Here is a 20,120-nt window from a genome sequence, read left to right as displayed (position 1 = left end):
CACACACACACACACACACCCACCCACACACCACAGTCAGCTACAGGACCATATGAGACAGTTTATATTCTATTCAGAGACCAGGACCAGCTTTATTGCCTAACAATGAAAATAAGCTTTGTGTTTATTTTGTGTTATTCTTTCATAAATATTTTATTTATTTTCCATTATAAAAGGGGATGATGGTGTGTCTGCGGCTGAGGAACCACAAATAATTTAAATAATTTAGCATGCAGCGAGTCAGAGTTAGACTGGTGTATTAGTTTGCTGGAAATGGAGTATTAGGCAGCTGGACTGTTTCATGTGACTCCAATATGATGAATATCTTACTATAGGTTTTTTTAGATATTCATTGTCTAATCAGCATAATAGTGCAGTGTCATCTATGGGCAGGCCTTCAGTGTTTTGATGTGAATACACACCAGTATATTTCTACAGTAGTAGTAGAAACAATAGTGGCAGCCATAGTTGAGTGTGTGTAGGTTGTAGCAGTAATAACCAGGAGCATCCTTGTTTGAATTCAAAGGTCAAAGTGTTGATTCACGTTGTTTTCCTTGCTGCAAAAAATGTGATTAAAAGAAACACAGAATATTTAATCAAAGTAATGAATTACACAATTCAAAATTAAGAGCGGTTGAAAAAGCGACCTCTTGAATTTTTAACAAGGTCAATATTGACTTTAATATTCTCTCTCCTCCAGGACTCTCCATGGTAATGACCTTTCAACTATCCCAGAAGGAGCTTTCAACCACCTCACCGCTCTGTCCCACCTGTAAGTGCAGCCTCATATATGTGTTTGTGTGTATAAGTATCTTGGATACACATGTTGTGGGCTGTACCTTTTCATTGTGTGTGTGTGTGTGTGTGTGTCTGTTTAGGGCTCTTGGTGCCAACCCCTTGTACTGTAACTGTGACCTGCGCTGGCTCTCTCAGTGGGTCAAGGCTGGCTTTAAAGAGCCTGGTAAGAACAAAAAAAAAACACAATCAATATGTCACTAAAATGGAACCAAATATTGCATTCCTTGTTGTTTACATCTCATTTAGTGAAGAATAAGAGATAAGTTGGGAAGTATGCTCTTGTGTTTTGAACAGGCATTGCTCGCTGTACTGGACCTCCTGACATGGCTGACAGGCTACTGCTCACCACACCACTCAACAGATTTCAGTGTAAAGGTAAATAATCTCCTCTTTGTTTCCATAATAACACCTGTTCCAGTATATTCTACTAGTGTTGAAGTGCTGATTAATGGCAGCAAAATCATGTCAATCATTAACTTCATTGACAGTGAGGTCTCTTCTGAGTCTTTCTACTTCAACAATCCTGTCAAGTCCTTCTCAGAGAAATCATCATTTATTGAGAAGCCCCACCTTCTTAGATGTTTAGATTGATGTTGGTGTAAGTATTTTGTTCTTGACCTTGTAGCGCTTGAGGCCATTAACAAACCAAAAACCTCACCGGTGCAATTAACTTCCCAAAGTCTGGCTTGTGATATTCATTCTCAGGTCAAGTTCCAGTTTCCAGGTTTGTTTCAGGTGAGGCGGGCTGCCAATAGGTGAAAGTATTTGTCTCTCTATGTCTGTTAGCTGTGTGGTAGACTGGTGACTTGTCCACTGTCTTCCCTGCCTCTCCCCCGCTGCATGCTGTGATTGGCTCCCGCTGCGTGGAAGAAATTAAACATCTGGTGTTTTTGCCAAGAAGTTCTGTGTAGCCTTTCCTCCTCCTCAGAGGACATCGATTAGATTGTCTCTTTTCAAACAAGTTAAATTGACTGAAATGTAGAACGCACTTCAGATTCATTTCCAAGCATAGACTCAGAGGCAGCAAACAGCTAAGATTAGGAGTGGAAGCCTTTAAAGCCTGTCATATTTTTTCTGAGTGAGCCACTTTGAGTCGCTTCAAGGCGTCAGGCTAAAGTACTAAAGTACCTTTTGTGTCATGGACTATTGTTCAAAATGTTGTGTGAGGTTGTTTGTGCTATCGGATCAGCTCAATCGACTATTTACTGTTTTTCAAAACGGTGTTGCCTGAGTTCATCGATATAAAAAAGAGTGACAAAACCTTTTCATTCCCTCAGTTGTATTTCCCTCATTCAGTTCAGGAGCAGTCAGCCTCTAACATTACCTGCCCTAGGGCTGCCCTGCTGTCAGACCAGAGGGGAGAACGCACTAGAGAAAGATGTACAATGAAACTCTAACACACAGACAAATTGTTGGAGCAGCTTTTCTGGTGTAAAGGAAGAGTATGGAGTGGATAGTGACTCTAAAATCAAACTCTTTTTTGAGGTACCTCACATCATCACCTCTACATGCCCTGGCCTCTGACACAAAATACATTTACTGCTTTCCTAAGCTTTTATTTTCTTATCCTTTGAGGCCTTTTCTCAGCACACCATCCATCAAATTAGGTATATAAGCACAACATGAGTAAATATGTGTCTTTTCCACTCCTTTGCTCCCTTCTTATCTGTATCCCTCCATTTCCCCACATTCTCCTTCATCTCTCGTCTGCTTCTGCTTCTGTTTGTTTCTGTCAATCTCTCTCAGGTCCTGTAGATATCAGCCTGATGTCAAAGTGCGCCCCCTGCCTGGCAGCACCGTGCCAAAACAACGGTACCTGTGTCTCTGATACCACTGGATCTTACCACTGCACCTGTCCATATGGATTCAAGGTGAGACACTAGATAGCAGCAGGAGGAGACACTTTGGAGGTCACCTGAGGTAGCATTCTGGGCTTAGCAAACTTTTTAAGCTACAGTAGGAGCCACTGTTACCTCTCAATCTCAAAAGCACTAGAATTCACAAAATCTTAAAGATATTGCAGTGAAACTGTAAGTGTGGCAATCAATATTTCCTTTAAAACATGTAATTAAAAATGTAATTACCTCTTGTTAGTAAATGGGTATTTAAACATGTCAGTTTGATTAAACTCTACATGTGTTCTCCGTTATGGTCCCATGCACGTTTATATTGGCTCTCTTTCTTATTTACTGCTGCGGTCAATCTTGGTTGTTATGTGAATCAGCTCTGCCACCCTCTTTGCCGTTTCTTAGACACTTTTTCAAAGTGGCTCATGAAGAATGAAAATATTTTCCAGCAGGTATGGAAGCAGTAGAAATCAGCCCATCAGCCCTGACCACGCTGCCGTACCCTTTTCTGCAGTAACAGCTACCTGCACTGTCAGTTAACCAACATTTATTCAGCGGTTCTTCAGTGTTTTAAAGCCTCTGAAAGAAAATGAAACTTTTTCTGGAACTAGCTGTGTGTGTGTGAAGATGGATAGCCATGCTGCATAAGCCTGTGGTATTAGCAGTATTATCAGGCTTAGCTTTGGCCTTGCATGCATAATGTACCTATCTGTTCATCAATAGAGAACCAGCTGGCTGCACTGGAGGTATTGACTGATCAAAAGACAAAGGGTGTAATAATTGTCAAGACCTCTGCATTAGGAAAGACATGCAAATCTACTACTGAGAGGGCGCTTTGCATCGGAGGACTGTGTGTGGAATATATGAGTGTGTGCACAGAGTCATGCATGTATGTGTACACATGAGTTAACCCTGTCTTTCGCTTGCATGTGTGTATACAGATCAGCGGGTTCATGCCTCAATGAGAGTTTTTGTGTGTGCATGTGCTTGTGTTTGTGTATATGTGTGTGTGTTTGTGTGTGTACAAGCACTTTAAAGGTACTCCTAGGATCTCATGTGCACACACACCTCATAACCCTTGGGCATTTACAGGAGGACAAAGCCTTAGTCTCGCTTTTAATTAAAACATCACTTGCCAAGGTCACAGACTGGGAAACAGGGACCCTTTGGTGTGTGTGTGTGTGTGTGTGTGTGTGTGTGTCTGCATGTGCTGGCGCCTGTGCATGTGCATATCTTAGTGTATGTTTTTCTTTCTGTGTCGGCGTCCACTGGGACAACATTAATTAAAATGTGTTAAAGAAATCAAAGAAGGAGCAGCAGAGGACAAAAGATGGAGAGAGAGAGAGTGAGAGAGAGAGAGAAGGAGAAAGAGAAAGGAAGACTGAGGAAAACTACAGGAGAGAAAGTGAGAGAGGTGGCTGTGTAAGAAGGGAGAGACAGAATGAAAGAGAGAGTGAATAAAACGTAAACAAAGAGCTACAGTGAAAAAAGAAATGAGAGAAGGAAATAATGAAGATGGATGGAGAAGGAAAACAAGAATAAACGTCCTCGTCTCGGCTTTGATCAGAGGAAATGGGTGTGTTGGCGGCCAAAGGTTTGGTGGTTTGAAATTAAAACTACAGCCGCAGGGTTCAACGTTGAGAGGGAGTCCTCTGTGTGTGTGTGTGTGTGTGTGTGTGTGTGTGTGTGTGTGTGTGTGTGTGTGTGTGTGTGTGTAGGACTCTGATACTTGATACAGTGAGAGCTGTTTATTCAGAAAACAGGTGTGGTTAGAAGAACACTGAATCAAAGATTGAGGCTGTGGCATGTTTTTGTATACTGTGTTTGTACATTTGTGTGTGTGTTGTGTATATTTGTGATTGATAATTTTGAGTGTGTGTATTCAGTGGAAGAGAGAGAAAGAAAAAAAACAAGTTGCAAAATGTTGAAGAAGTAGAGACAAATCGCTGTATTTTTAGACTAACCAACCAGAATAGATTTATTCAACCCTCTATCTCTCTGCAGGCTATTTTCTTTGAGCACAGCTAAATTATTAAAACTCTGTGCTCCAAACACTGAAAGTCGGTCATTAATTCCAAGTGCAAAAAAATAAATCATAACCGTCTTCACTGTCTCAGCTTAAAACAGTGGAGAAATTTGTTTTACTGTTTTGTAAAAAAAACAAAAAAAAAAACAGGCAACATTGTGTGTCCTTTGCAAGTTCAGCTTTTGTGGTTGACAAATATTCTCTTCATAACAATTGTGATCAGTCTGTTTACATCTGATTGCTCAACTGTAATTTAATATTGTAAGACAATAAAAAAATACAAAACCAAGGGGTTGCAATATTTGTTTTAAAAATATATATATGTGTGATATTTGGATATAATTTAGCAGTAAGAGGCTCTTTTCAACAGTATCTTTTGATGTAAAGTAATACACACACAATGGTACTGGCTGGTACTGGGGATGAAATATATGTCTCCAGTGTGGTCGGCAGGACCAGTAAGCATCAGTAATCATAAGCAGTGTTCATCATCATAAACAAGTAGCTTATGACTTCCACTGCTTGTTGTTTGACAGTGTAAAAGGAGAACGTAATGGTGAGCTGATCCATAACTGTTGAGTCAGAGAGACTGTGTAAAAAAGGTATTGGTAGTGGTTTTAATGTCGCCTTGGACTGTAACTGACTTTGTTTGAATAGTGAAATTATGTCTGGAAAAAAAATATTTTATATTCTATTATGAAGTTCTTTTGCTTGCCTTGTCCTCTCCTCTCCTCCAGGGTCAAAACTGTGAAATACCCATCAATGCCTGTATTAGTTTCCCCTGCTCAAACGGAGGAACCTGCCACATTCAACCTGGCCATGAAGATCACTTCAGGTACAACATAAAGCATATTGCAGCTTAAATCACTGGGAAAGGATTGAATTTGTGTTTGTGTGTGTGTGTGTGTGTGTGTGTGTGTGTGTGTGTGTGTGTGTGTGTGTCTTCTTATGCTAGAAACTATGTGTCTAATACTTCCTTTACTATTTTACCATTGTAAATGGTAGACAACTGACAAGAATAAAACAAGAAAGAGTCATTTCTAAGAAGTCCATTTGGCTGTGGGTCAAATCTTATTGCCCTTTCTACCCCCAACCCCCCAATTTCCCTATTAGTGGAGACATTTTAAAGAACTTAGCCTGTACTCTCATTTAAAGGAAAAATTAACTTTACTCTGCCCCCAGAAATATCGACACCGTAATTAGAGTGGACAGTCTTGCTCCACTGGACAATGCATTACCCAAGATAACAACTTACTTTGACCTTATGATGTGTTTTCCTTCTTGTGTGTGTTGTGGGGTGGGGTTGGGGGGTTAAACAGGAAGAGAGCGGCCATTTCAAAGGAGGAAGCCCCATCCGGGTTGCTCATTAAATCCGCGTGCCCTCGCTGACCTCCTCAGCTGCTCAAAGAGATGTTTTAAACTTCTGTCATTACTCACATCAGTGCTCCCTCACTGGTTTTGCATAAAACTGTCAACACAATTTTTCCAAGTTCAGGTTTTACCTACATTTGACTGAGATTTTACAGTTTGATTCACATATGAGCCACAGAATCGTGTGTTTTTTTTAAGTATGAACAAAAAGCTGTCTGTGAAGAAAATCCTGAAATGAACCTTTGATATAGCTAAAAGCACGAGGACAGATACTTCTACTGAATCTCTGTTTTGTGTTGACATCAAGTATCCACAGGGTCCATTCAGCTTCCAATCACATCAAATAATCTTTAAGTGAACATTTAAACATCTAGATTTTTATGACACCTAAGGTAAACTCAGTCTGCTGAAGAATATTATGTGATGTGATCAAAAGCTCCATAACAGATACTAAAAGGACCCTAAGATGACATTGTTTTATCAACTGCTGTTTATAGGATCAAGAATAAACTTTGATGGTCTATAATGAAAGTCAGTGATACTTTTACTGCCAGAGGATGAACAAGTTCAGGCATTACAGTCCACATAACTTTTATTTTGGTGATGTATAATTGAAGTAGAAATCCATGGTCCATAAAGTGCATGACCTCTTAATTAATTCATCTGTATTTACCCAGGGAGAGCACACAGAACAAGCTCGCTCCTTCACAGGAACCCCCTGCTTCACATTCATACAGTTTCACACATTCACACCTGGGAGCTGCCCAACACAATCACAGTGTTTGACTCCTGGCTGCAGAGCGGCTTCACTGGAGACGCTGTGGGTCAAGAGCCTCTCAGTGGCAGTTGTTGAGGGACTGGAGAGCAGAGCATCACTCATTTGATTTTCCTACCCATCTAGTCCCAGCTGAGCCAAGATCTCCAACTTATTTCTTACACCTCTAGGCTACTGCTGCAATTTTGCACAATCTGACAGCTTGAAATACTGTAAATGTTTTGCAGACTGGTGAAAGAAATGTTAAAATGTTCTTGGCCGTGACTTTTAATATTAAACACTGCATTCCCCTGTTGCCTATCATCTCATGACTAATTCCTTTTGGACCAGGAAACTAAAACATGAGCACCCAAGTTAAACTAGAAATAAGAGGCAAAACATAACTCTGGTCGTAGGCCGCAGACCAAAGTAATCAAAATAGTAACCAATTGTTTAGAAATGTGATGAATTAAAAACAGATTGTTTGTAGTAGGGCATTTTAATTTGGTGCACCTTTAACAAAACACCACTTTTATTCATTAAATTGAGCCAAACCACATTCAATACTTGATATTTTACACCTATTAAAACTCTTTGAATGGCCAAGGAGGCAGCCTTGGTAATTGTATTACATATATTACAATTCACTCTGCACATTTAATAACTTACTCATACTAGTACATACTGTATATTTGTGTGTGTACAGCAGCATTGATTGTGCCTGACAGTGTCATCAGCGTCTCTCCAAAAAGTCCGCCTTTGCCAGGCTCTTGACAAACAGCCACACTGATTGAAACAATTGTCATAAATATCTTAACCAGATACGTTTCCTCCTCCGGTCCCTTAACAAGGCCTTTGCCCTTTGAAAGGCTTTGATATGCGTCTGGCCTTTAACGTGGTAATGCTATTAGGGCTTTCTTTACCCTTTACAGATCTTCTCCTAATGTTAATACCAACACAGGTAGATAGCTGTGCCCTCTGAGAGAGACACGGAAAGACGGAAAGAGTGGGAGACCAGACCCCTTTGACATTTTAATGTTATATAATCAGTTGGGGATGTTCAATAAGTCCAATTAGCCTTTGATTCTTACAGGGAGCCATTTGTCAAACTATATAGTTTAAATGTCAAAACTGGGATTTGATTGGTGGAGCAGGGCTCGCTGACCCCATCAGTGCTGGTGCTCCTATCATTTGTATTTCTTTGTCTTTTGTTTCTCATGAACACCTCCATGTCTTTTCTCTTTTCCTCTTTCACTCCTACATTTTCTTTCATTTCATTCCTCTTCTTCCCTCTGTTTCTTTTATCTTTCCAGTAGCAGCATATATTGTAGAAGAATGGTTATTTGTTAATATAACAACCCCTGAATTTAACAAAACGGTCCTTCAGTGGAAAGTCAAACCACATCCAAAGTCAGTATTTGTTTTGGGCAGAGAGAGTAGGTGTGTGATGTAGCAGCCAGGAGGGTTGGTTATCACCTCTCCATGGAGGGGTAAGTGATTGAGACACAGATATGAAACAGGCGTAACCTTTTTTAACCCTGTTTTGATAAAGATGGAAATGTGGTTGCATTGTAATGTGCATTTTAAAACCTGATCTGCATAATCTGCAATATTTCTGATATTTCTGATACTGAATCCAATTACATAATGTAACTGTATGCCCTCTTACCCACACTTACAGTAGAATGAGTGAGTGATATTCACATCAACTCTAAACCATGTAAAACCATTTACTCTAAAAAAAAAACAAAAAAACAGCTGTCTTGTAAAGAAAGTCAAACATCTAGGAAGCAAAGACCCAGATATTTTTCTACTCATTTGGTGGAGATGAACCAGAACAGAACAAAAAGGATGTTGAATGACTACATAGGCCACATGTTTGCTAATGTGTAAGCCATAACAACGTGACTGGCTCACTGTATCTCAGGTGCTGAGTTAGTGTTTGCCCTTAGAGGTCAAAAATCATTTAATGCAGCTTTTAGATTTATCCTTTCCACACTGGCAGACATACAGGGTGGGGGTAACCAGTGAGTGAGAGAGTGAAAAAGTCTGAGTGGCATCAATGCAGGATTAGAAAAGAGAGAATGAGACTGAAACAAAAGGGATGAAAAAAGATGATAACAGTGGAGTTTCACAGGTGCAAGGAGTGGAAAGGACAGAGTGTCTTACAAATAAGTGTAGAGTGTATCTGTGTGTGTGTGTGTGTGTGTGTGTGTGTGTGTGTGTGTGTGTGTGTGTGTGTGTGTGTGTGTGTGTGTGTGTGTGTATGTGTGGGTTGATAATTATCACTCACTCTTGCTGAAAATGATTTTTCCCTTACCGTAGATATTAGGATGGCCTTGCTGTAAAATCTTTTTCATCCACGAAAAGTGAACTCGATAAGTGAAGGAGACAAACTAAAGAATATAGAGGTGTGAAAGTGGGGAGCTGCAGAATACAGCTATGGTCAAATTTTCTGTGTGTGTGTGTGTGTGGTGCAGGGGATTGATCTTTACCAAAAGATAGTGTGTGTGTGTGTGTGTGTGTGTGTGTGTGTGTTTGTGTTTGTGTGTGTGATCTATTATGAGGAGTTAACCGGACTGAGATATGCAGGGTGGGAAGAGGAGAGAGTGCTGGAAAAGGAGGAAGGAAGATGAATGGAGGGGAGGAAGAGGAGGAGGCTTTGATAATTCCTTTCGAGTGTCCCGGGTGGGCGGTGTCCAACAGCAGTGGCATCAAACTAAGTTTATCTCAGCATTTTTTTTTTTTTTTTTTTTAGAACTGGGTGGGTTGATTTTCATTTAAAGTTTTTGTTGTGCCTTATTAGAAGCTGAACTTTGACGTCTGATGTTCATGAATGAAACATCACCTAATGAGAAAGACAGAATCAAAGGGCTGCGTATGAAAGGACGACTGCTTCTGCAGGAGAAGATAGTCAGGGAGGGTTAGTGTGTGCCACTAGTTGTTTAAACTTTGAACACCCATGTTAAAATTTGATTTCTGCCAAAAATAAGGCATGAGATGGTGTCTCTTGTTGGAACACTAAGTATAGACATGCTCTGGCTCCAGTGGTGTGTGAGAACCAGCACAGAACGGTGGAAACACTAGAATAAAGATTAAATAGTGTTTCTTTAAAGCTCTTAGAGAAGAATGTAAGTTGATGAGTGTGTGCTCAGATCCAGCCCAGTCATCATCTAATGATGCACACTTTCTGTATGTGTGTGTGTCTGTTTCTGTGAGCGCAGCTGTGTGTGTCCACCCGGTTTTGAAGGCCAACGTTGTGAGATAAACCCAGACGACTGTGAAGACAACGACTGTGAGAACAACTCTACCTGCATTGATGGAGTCAACAACTACACCTGCGTGTGTCCGCCCAACTACATAGGTACAGACACACACACACACACAAACACACAATCAACTGTGCACCATCTATTTCTACTCTACAGATGTTTCTTAAACCCTCAGTCTTTGCCCCTGAGAGTCTGGGAGGGTCACCAAGTCCCTGCACTGTTGCACACACATACCCACACATACAAAATCATATTTTCCACTTTGCTGGATGGTAAGTTAGTAATGGACAGACTCTCTGTAGTGACCTGAAACTGCTCCTACAGGAGGTTGAAAGAGCAATCACAAGAGAGAGAGAGAGAGAGAGAGAGAGAGCAGAAGAGAGAGAGGGAGCGAATGGCAGTAAAATGGCAGAGGGATTGTGTACTGGAGGGAATGGGAAAAATAAACAAAGTGGGAAAAAGGGTAAAGAACGGGCCAGTAAAGGGCAGAAGCAGTGAGAGGGGGAAAGAGTGAAATGGCATGGGGGAGAGAGAGAGAGAGAGAGAGAGAGAGAGAGAGAGAGACCGAGACCTCACTTGGTGGAGTCCAGTAAGTTGAAGCCAAACTGCTGACTGGGAAGTTTTTCTATCTGTGACAGTGTCCTCTAAGACACACACACACACACACACACACACATACACACACAGCTGGTCCCCTTTGACACTGGATCTCAGTCAATGTACACACACACTCACTCACCCACACACGCACTATGTCATTATCGTTGTTGGCATAAAAAAGGCTCACACACTGCCAGCCACCTTACCACATACAGCTGGAGCACGCACACACACACACACACACACACACACACACAGCTGGGTCCTTTGGCTCTGAACCTCCACTCAGCTCAGTGAACCGCGGCGTAATCATCAGGTGTCACATTAAGAGGACAGTCCTTCGCTCTGCTTTCTCCAAACTCAGCAACCAGGATTGTCACGTCATATTTGCACCAGAGGGGGAAAAAAATTTAAGATTTAAGGTCACAAGACTTTTCAAACAGCTGATATAAGGTTTCTACCACAAAGGAGTCTCATTCCAAAATGAGAGAGTCATGACCATGTGCCTGAACGTGATCAACAAATGAAATGTCAGTCTGTCTTTTATATTATGAGATACAGTATTTTGTGTTTCCCATTTTGGCTTGAAAATCAACATTAGGATTCATCCTCTGTGACCACAAATAGGGAAAATACATGTCAGGAAACTTCAGTCATTAGTGTTTGAAATGCACTGCCATGGGAAGTATTAGTAATGGGGACATTTTGACTAGAAGATGTTCCTACACAAAAGATCAAGGGCTCAATTAACTCCCCAGGAATCCTCCTCTTTAGATCATTTACATCCTTATTAAATTTCCTAACAACCTTGCCATTCAGTTGTATTCAGATATCTTACTCTGGATTGTCCAGATGCATTATGGGGTAAATATTCCAGTGTAGTATGATTGATAATAAGATGATCTTGCTTGCCCATAAACAAGGGATCACCCATATTATTTAAATATCACGCTGCGTGTGTGATTTTTTTGCTAAAATTGAAATTTGGAGTGAGACTCTTCCCCACGCTGTTGATGGGCTCATAAAGTTGTGACAAAACTTTCATGTGTTCTGGCTGGCACTTAAACATCATTAACAATCATTATTTAATCAAAACAAAAAAGACTGCCAGGGTCGTTTGGCCTCTCAGCCACAATTAACATTGGCAGTGTTTGTCTGGTAATCCCTTGTGTTGCTTTATGGGACGAGTCAGATAGAGGGCAATGATCCTGCATCACAGACTGAGCTACAGTAAAACTTCTACAGTTTAAAGGCCAGTGGGTAAATTAGGCCCAGAAAGTTTACCTTCGTCAGTAATCACCTCAACGATGGTCTCATGTGTATGGTAATCATACTAAGGTATCACAGCTAATTTCACACTGATAAATTAATGTTGGCATCTTTTACTAAGTGTCAAGTGTGAAATACCACAGCCTGCCCAGTAGACGCTGCATGCAGTGAGGGTTGGACCACTTGAAGTTACTTAAAAATCACTCAATTGTTTTCTACATTTGGAGCAGCTCAAAGAGCTCGAGACTCGATTTCCAGCAGCAGCAGGAGTAAAGTGTAGCTCAGAACAACATGTGTGTGAGAGTGACTTGATGTGAAGGTGGTGGAGTGAGACGAGGGGGGAGTGAGGCAGTAGGATTAGATTAAAGCAGGCAGAGAGCAATGGAAATGTGTTTGACCTTTCTCAATCTCCTCTGCCTTCATATGACCAACTTCAGCCAGAGCTTTTACACACACTGTTAACCCTCTCAACCTTTCAGCATGTGTGTGTTTGTGTGTGTGTACATGTACATCTTTTGACAGTAGCCATGTTACACAGCCTATCAACCTGCTTCTCCATCAGCTTTGAGAAAAAGCTGATAATGCTATTCCCTATGTGTGTGCGTGTGTGTGTGTGTGTGTGTGTGTGTGTCCACTGTACATTATCTGAGGCCTTGAAAAAGATAGACACATATAAATCATCTTTTTCCACTCCTCGTTCCATTTTCATCTCTTTCATGTGAAAAGACTATTTTTCCTCATTAGTTTGTTTTTCTTTACTCTTACTCTGAAAATCTGACACACCAGTGGTAAGTTTTCAGCTGTGTTTCCTTTTCTTCATGGACAAGTTCACCCGGTTGGAGACCAGGCCAAAACACACACATACACCCGCTGTTTTAGCTCCACGTGATAAACTTTTCAATCTAAAGAAATATATTTCTCTCACTCTATCACCAGGGGACCTCTGTGAGGAGGTGGTTGACCCTTGTCTCCATGGTTTCGACCCCTGTCAGCATGACTCAAAGTGCGTCCATGTTGGCCGCAGTTACAGGTGAGTGACAGCTTCTCAGGAGGTCGGCGCTTAAAGGGGTCAGAGGTCACGTCATTGAAAGTGACAGTAAGGTCAAAAAGTTAAAAGCTGACTTTTTTGAACTAAAGGGAAACTGAGTGATCATCGTTAAACATTTGCTGGCCTCAGACAAATACACATCAAGACAGACACACATAAACACGTCAGTACTGGCGTTTACAAGAAACACTGTTTGTGATACGCTTTAACACAAATCATTTTGACTATGTACTTTACACAGAAATGCTTCTCCCACAAGCATTGTATGATTAACATTTGTTAAATTTGTTATATGTCTGATTCTTTAATGAATCTACAATTTCTCCATCAGTTTAGCAACACTAGCAGCTTGTATTACATTTGGTTTGTATAAGTTTAAAGAGGTTTTATAAACTGTCTATCTAATAAGATATTTTGTATGTACACATTCAAAATTAAGCCTATCCAAAGGTTTGGGGTTCTGCTCAGGAGCACTTCAGCAGGGAACAGATGTTACCGAACAGGACTGAAACCTGTAACCTCGGTAAAAACAGCTGTAATCATGAGGCAAAGCCTGTTGCCGACACACACAGTCATCCCATCCATATTTCCATGTCACTCTAGGTGCGAGTGTTTACCGGGCTATGTGGGGCAACACTGTGAGCAGGACTACAATGACTGTCTGGAGAATAAGTGTCAACATGGAGCGGAGTGTGTCGACGCCGTCAACGGCTATACCTGCGTCTGCAAAGAGGGTTTCAGGTGAGAATGATGGAGACAAATCATGGCCGCAGCAAATCACTGGAACAGACGCACACACACTCAACAGTAACACACACTGCGGGTCCAGACTGGGAGGAGATGCAGATGGTGCTTCATAATCAGACACTTGACTGTCTAGACCTATTCTGTGGATGTGTGTGTTTGTGTGTGTGTGTGTGCAGCAGATGAAGCTCCATGTGGTTAATTATAGCGGAGACTGTTGGCAAGGGAGAAACAAATTCATCACAAGGGACAGAGAGAGAAAGAGACAGAGAGAGGAAGTGGTAGGTATGCAGGAAACAAAGGAAAAGGAGACAGAAGTAGATGTGTCTAATCTGCCATATCATGCTGCTTATCAATTTCCTTCAGGAATATTACCTTTCCACCTTCAACCATGCAACCTCCCAGTGTAACGCAAAGAGGCAAAATGCCGAATAAGTACCGAACAACTTTTATTAGAAGATACTGACACAACAAATCACCCCATTAAAGCTCTATGAATAAGTTATCTTCTGTTTAATCTACTCCCCCCTCAGCGGGCTGTTCTGCGAGAACCCTCCGCCAATGATCTTGCTGCAGACCAGCCCCTGCGACCAATCAGATTGCCAGAACAGCGCCCAGTGCCTGGTGGTTGCTGGGGAGCCCGTCTGCCGCTGCCTGCCCGGTTTCTACGGTAACAAATGTGACAAGATGGCCACCGTTCACTTCCTGGGTCGCGATGGGTATGTGGAGCTGCCAGGCACGAAGCTTCGCCCCACCGCTCATATTTCACTACAGGTATGGTCGACCAAGTTTTAGAAATCCAGTAGTCACGCAGGACTTTATAGAAACTTGAAGCATTGTGTCTAAACCGTGTCCTGCTTTACCCTAAGAATAAAAAGCATGATTGTATGTAGTGTGTTAAGCCATATTCTGCTGTGCTACATGGAAAACATTTTTGGGCTGCTTGAAATAGAGCTGTGAGTTGCTCCAATCAAGCCTGTAGAGTTGCACAACTTAGTGCCGACGAAGCAAAGTAAACATCTGCTACACCCTCTGTTTCCATGTTACACTGAGCAGTTGTGCCTATGCACACAGACACACACACACTTACACACACATGCTCATTCACACAGACTATATACTTTGGACATCTGAGAGTCATGTCCTAATAGAGATGTATTTTCTTCTCCTTTTTGGAAATGAGAATGTAAGTGGGTGAAAGAGAAACAGGAAAAGGAGGGCAGTCTAATTGATATTTACCACCTGTTTGGATCCATGTGAGTGTGTGTGTGTGTGTGTGTTTCTGCGTTCCTGCCAGGAGCTTTCAATGTCAGTGCCAAGGCTCTTAAAACTCTACCAAGAGGCCCTGACTCAGAGGCAAGAGAGAGAAAATGAAAAAAGAATGAAAGGGCCACAGCACTTCATAAATCACTGTATGTTTTTTGTCTTTCTCTTTCACACTTTTTTTTTCTTTTCTTTCAGTCTGCATCCCACTTCTCTCTTCACCCACTTTCCTACATCTCACTCTCTCCTTCCATCCCCCTTCTCTCTCCCCCTCTCTCTCTCTTGTTCTCTACATCTCTCCCTCCTCTTCTTCTCTTGGTCTCTCTCGCTGTCTTTTCTCCAGCAGCTTGTTAGCAGGTGTTGACTTGGCTATGCTCCATTGAAGCCAGAGTGTTAAGTGCTTGGCCCCTTGGCCCCATTTCCACTCGCTAGTTAGTTAGCGCTTAGCAGAGCACGCGAGCAAGTGTGACATGTCAAGTGTGTCTGTGTGGGAGGCGTGAGTGACCTCGTTTTGGGACGTGTGTGGTGGAATTTACATTTTCTCCTCATTTTCTTATACTCCTTTAGCGGCTTGATGCTGTGACATTCAATCTTGAATTAAAAGTCATTTCTATTTGATTTACTCGTTGCCAGTAATGTAGGTTGCAGAAATGTGAGGGCAAACAATCTGAGTGGATTATCACAATGCTAAAACAAGCATTGGTAAAGAAGTGGAGTGACGGTGATAGTCAGAACATGTCACCAGGTTTTAAAGCTTAAAAAATAAAATACAGTACAAAAAGGAAGGTGTTGTGGTGAAGCTTCATGGCTTTCAGAAACATAACAGCAGCCGAGATTATTAACAAACATTATAATCTGTGTTTAAAATCAGCATTTACAACTGGATTCACTTGTGTCCTTATTAGCTTCATTTGTATGAATTAGTTTTACTCATTATTTATGTGGTCCATCTGTATCTGCATGTGAAACTGCCTATGAATAAATTAGACATTTAAAGTAACAAGATTAAATAAACTGTGTACATTACCAGTTCCTATTTGTCTAATTCCACAATTTATATTTTTATGTCTTCTGTACTGCCTCAGTTACTTCAATGTCCTGATGAATGATATTTCACCTATGAGTATTGTCTTAAAATATTTTTGTCTTACTTCTTTCTCCAACTTCTTTGTGTCTCTAGGTGGCTACAGATAAAGACAACGGTATTTTATTGTATAAGGAGGATCACGACCCCCTGGCACTGGAGCTTTACCAGGGACACATACGTCTCATCTACGACATTGCCAACTACCCACCAACCACTGTGTATAGGTAGGACACACACACACATACACACACACACACAGATAAAAGTATTCTCTCACTTTTTTTGTGTCTTCATTAAATGATGATTTCCCAAATCTACACTCAGTATATTAAGCTGAAGGTCAGGTTCTTTAAAGGTCAAAAACCACACATTCATTCTTACACATTCATTAATTTATTCTGACTTACAAGTTATTTATTTACACAAAGTTAAATTAAAGTTATGTTTTGCATTGGATTCAAATTATACAGAGGTTCAAGGTAGTCTAAGTGCACTCAAAAAATCAAAAACCACATACACCCACACCCCACTAAAGGATGCAGAAAGTACTACAGAATTCAGTTACTGCTCAGGTTCAACATGGGTTGAAGGTTACAAAAAGCCAACACCTTCATTCACACACACAGACATATGTTTTAAATTACTTAATTGTATCCATTGAATGATGCTACTTTACTATATAACATTTATAATATTCAAATGTTACAAAGGCTCGAGGTTAAAGGTACTAAGAATACAAAAAGGATGACTACAACTAAAGTTTCAGAGGCTGCCAGGTTTCTACATACAGTACTTTTTAGTAGGTGCTGATTTGGCCATGTGTACACATATTCACCAGCATTTTCTTTCTCACACACAGTCAAACACACGCACACAGTTTCAGATCCATATCTGTGCACTTCCCTCTATAAACAAACATGAACTCAGAAAAATTCCTTTACAATCTGGACTAGACAGAAACCTAACAAAAGTCTCTCAAGGTAAAACCTCAAGCAGTTGAAACAAAAGCCCTCATTCAGTGGGGTAGTCACTTGGATATTATATAATAAACTACATTCACACTTTAATAGTAATGGATATTCCGTTGTAAGCTGTGGAAACAGGGATGGTAATTAATTTATTAAAAAGTTTTTAGTTGTCCCTTGTAGGACGAACCATTTAGGCAACATAGGCAGACATAGTGCAGCATTTTGCTTGGCAAACAAACAGAAAAGACCAATATAAACTTCCATTATAATGACCATACAGTATGTGAAAAAAATGCAAAATAATAACAACACCTGATGGATATTGAATTTCATCATTAATGACATGACCAAATTGTTTTCTTATTCAGTTTTCAGATATTAAGGTCATTGTATTGTCTTAAAACAAGAGGGAAAGCAGAATTTAAACAGTAGGTAGAGTCAAAACCCAGTATGGTCAAATATGCATCCTCTATAATGATTGCAGGAGTCTTCTGAGATGGACCTGTAACATTCCGCAATTAATGAATTATTAATGCTGTCGTGGTAATGCTGTGACAAATTATGCAGGTTTTTAATGTTTTTATTTGTACTTTAGACAACTCAACATCCAATCCAGTTGTCTGTCAGAACAGATGTCCCTGTCTGATGAAAATCTCAAATCACCCAAATGTTGCCTTTTTCATAAGATGACTATAGAGACTCATTTTCAAATAAACTTTCTGTTGTTGTTGAGAAAGCTTTTTAACTGATTCATGAGCCAAAGGGTTCATGGACTTCTCTCAGCCCACAGGAGACCACTCTAAGTAAAACACAGCTCACAAACCTCTATGAACATTCACTGTTTCTAGTGAGAACTTCCTTCCTTCACTCGCCATGTGCTGTCTCCAGAGGTGGAAACACCAGTGCTAACTCGTGTTTTGCTTCTATTTCTGTCACGTCTCTCTTCTTCTACTAACGTTAGCATGCTACCCAGCTAGCTCCGGCCTGCTCGGTCCATCTCAGCACTTTCCGATACCGAGTCACTGTAGCGTTCAGTCTGCACTGAAGAAGTAGAGCTGCACAGGAGATATTATTATAGTAATATAGTATATTATATTGTAAACGCAATGATGGCTGAAGCTCCCGGCAAGAGAGGCAAGTAAACAACTGTTAATGCCAACATTGGCTATGTGGCAAATCCACAGTTACAAACAGGTCCTTTAAAAGCTTTAGAAAATAGTACACATTCACAGCATACCATGTATCAGTATGCAGTATTTATAATCATAGTGTTTCTGCCTGTACGTAAAACCTGATGACTCTCTCTGTCCTTGTCATTTTAGTGGAGCATGCAAAACTGACTGAAGGGTGAATGGAAAGAGGTCATGAGGAGAAGTGAAGGTGTATGATACAGCAAAAACAAAGGAGCAAAAGAATAAAAAGAGATGGAAAAAATTGCCTGACTTTGCGTTGAAGTAGACAGTGAGAAAGAGAGAGAGAGCGAGAGAGAGAGGGCCCATGTCCACCTTTGTCTAGTGGTGATTGGCTGCTATTGATTCTGTCTGCTTCTCTGTCTACACTGTCTGTAGCAGAAAGACAGAGATGTGAGAGGGATATATGACACAAGAGTCAATATGATAAGTAACATGAGCACAGACAAGAGTGCAGTCAGTTGAATACAATGTATAACATGTACTATACGACTTGCATTAATCAGCAGCAGTAATTCAATACTACATTCATTTGGATATATACCAATAACCAAAAAGACTATTGGCTAGATGACTGGCCAGCTGTTGGTGTGGAAGGAAGACAGGTACAGTCACATAAGGCATCAAAGGCATCTACGCTGCTGTAGCACCTCACGTCAAAAAAGAGACAGGTTTATTGCACAAGGCAGGGAGAGGGCAGTGCGCTGCCAGTCCAAATACAGCTAAAGTTTCCAGAATGTCTTGCAGTGGCAGATAATGGAAGGTGTTAAAGGCTGATGGAAAAATAACTTCCAACACGTGGTTCAGCATGAAAAGGAACAAAAAAAGCCTTCAACCTGAAAAAGCAAAACTATTAATTGCGACAGGAAACAGACGAGTTTCAGGGGAATTTGGTGCCAATATTGAGAAACAAGAGCACTGACAATACCATGGTGTGAGACAGAGGCTTCCAATCATCTTCACCAAGGATGCATTTCTATTCTTACTATACCAAGGTATGAACATTTATTTTGAAGAATTATATAAATATTGAAAATGGTTTTTTTTTACTACTTTTGAATGATCACAGCAGTGAGTGTAATAATGCCAATTGTGAATTAAGGAAGGGAGGAGAGAGGGAGAAAGACAGATGCTAGTATAATTGAATGAATTAAGGGAGAGAAGAAGGCTGGAGAAAAAGTGAGACAGGACAGAGAGAAGGAGGGAAGAAGGAGGAGAAATGAGGGAGAGAGTTTATTGCTTTCTCATTCACTCTCCTTTCGTCTTTCTATATATTTTTAATCAGTGATTTTCTTAGCATGTGAAGTCTGACTTTGTGGTTTTGGCTCTGCTCTGTTCTGTTGTCCCTGTGGAAAGAGACAAGGTCACAGAAAAAGGCAGAGGTAGTGGTAGCCTTACGGCATCTGATGATAATATGCAGTCTGCTCATAACAAATTTGACTTGAGGATTAGGACGTTACCTCATATTACAAAGCCTGCAAGTAGCTGTGGAAGGAGAAGAAAATTGAAGCCACAATATATGGAAATCAAGCGCAAGACCGTTTCTGCAACGCATATATTAGTTATGATTAATTTAAACCCTTGCATTTTGTATGTATAGTTTTAGAATGTGTATTTAAAATCACATCCACATTTTAATGAGCATGCATTGTAAATTATTCTGTTATTCTGTTTCTACCACATTTAGTGTCTACATTTGCATGTTTGTCAACACATGGTCTTCGATTTTGGGCTGCAAGTGGACTGCATCAACCATGCAATCAGTGTCCCATCTGGATGCAAACAGTATTGAACTGGTGTCTTCATCACAGGCTTCAGAGCGTTGTTCACTTGTACTGATCTTACTAGTGTTGTAATGTGATGAAAGTATTCCGCACTGTTTG

The 20,120-nt window shown here is 40.7% G+C and overlaps 1 protein-coding gene across 3 annotated transcripts in view; it reads left to right on the top strand.

Moving 5' to 3' along the window:
• slit3 (slit homolog 3 (Drosophila)) overlaps window positions 1-20,120 on the top strand; it is a 242,787-nt gene that overhangs the window by 209,826 nt on the left and 12,841 nt on the right. For all 3 annotated transcript variants that reach the window (XM_071458286.1, XM_071458287.1, XM_071458285.1), the window contains 10 exons: window positions 701-772; window positions 879-961; window positions 1,093-1,173; window positions 2,545-2,669; window positions 5,409-5,506; window positions 10,021-10,160; window positions 12,874-12,967; window positions 13,589-13,726; window positions 14,263-14,503; window positions 16,173-16,303. In XM_071458286.1, the coding sequence (XP_071314387.1) occupies window positions 701-772; window positions 879-961; window positions 1,093-1,173; window positions 2,545-2,669; window positions 5,409-5,506; window positions 10,021-10,160; window positions 12,874-12,967; window positions 13,589-13,726; window positions 14,263-14,503; window positions 16,173-16,303 (1,203 nt within the window). The remainder of the gene's footprint in view (window positions 1-700; window positions 773-878; window positions 962-1,092; window positions 1,174-2,544; window positions 2,670-5,408; window positions 5,507-10,020; window positions 10,161-12,873; window positions 12,968-13,588; window positions 13,727-14,262; window positions 14,504-16,172; window positions 16,304-20,120) is intronic.

This window comes from Trachinotus anak, unplaced genomic scaffold (genome assembly GCF_046630095.1).
Source record: "Trachinotus anak isolate AG129_WGS33_773 ecotype Australia unplaced genomic scaffold, CSIRO_AGI_Tana_v1 ptg000021l, whole genome shotgun sequence".
Taxonomy (NCBI): Eukaryota; Metazoa; Chordata; class Actinopteri; order Carangiformes; family Carangidae; genus Trachinotus; species Trachinotus anak.
The sequence above is the reverse complement of the archived record's forward strand: the minus strand, read 5'-3'. Positions and strand labels throughout refer to the sequence as shown.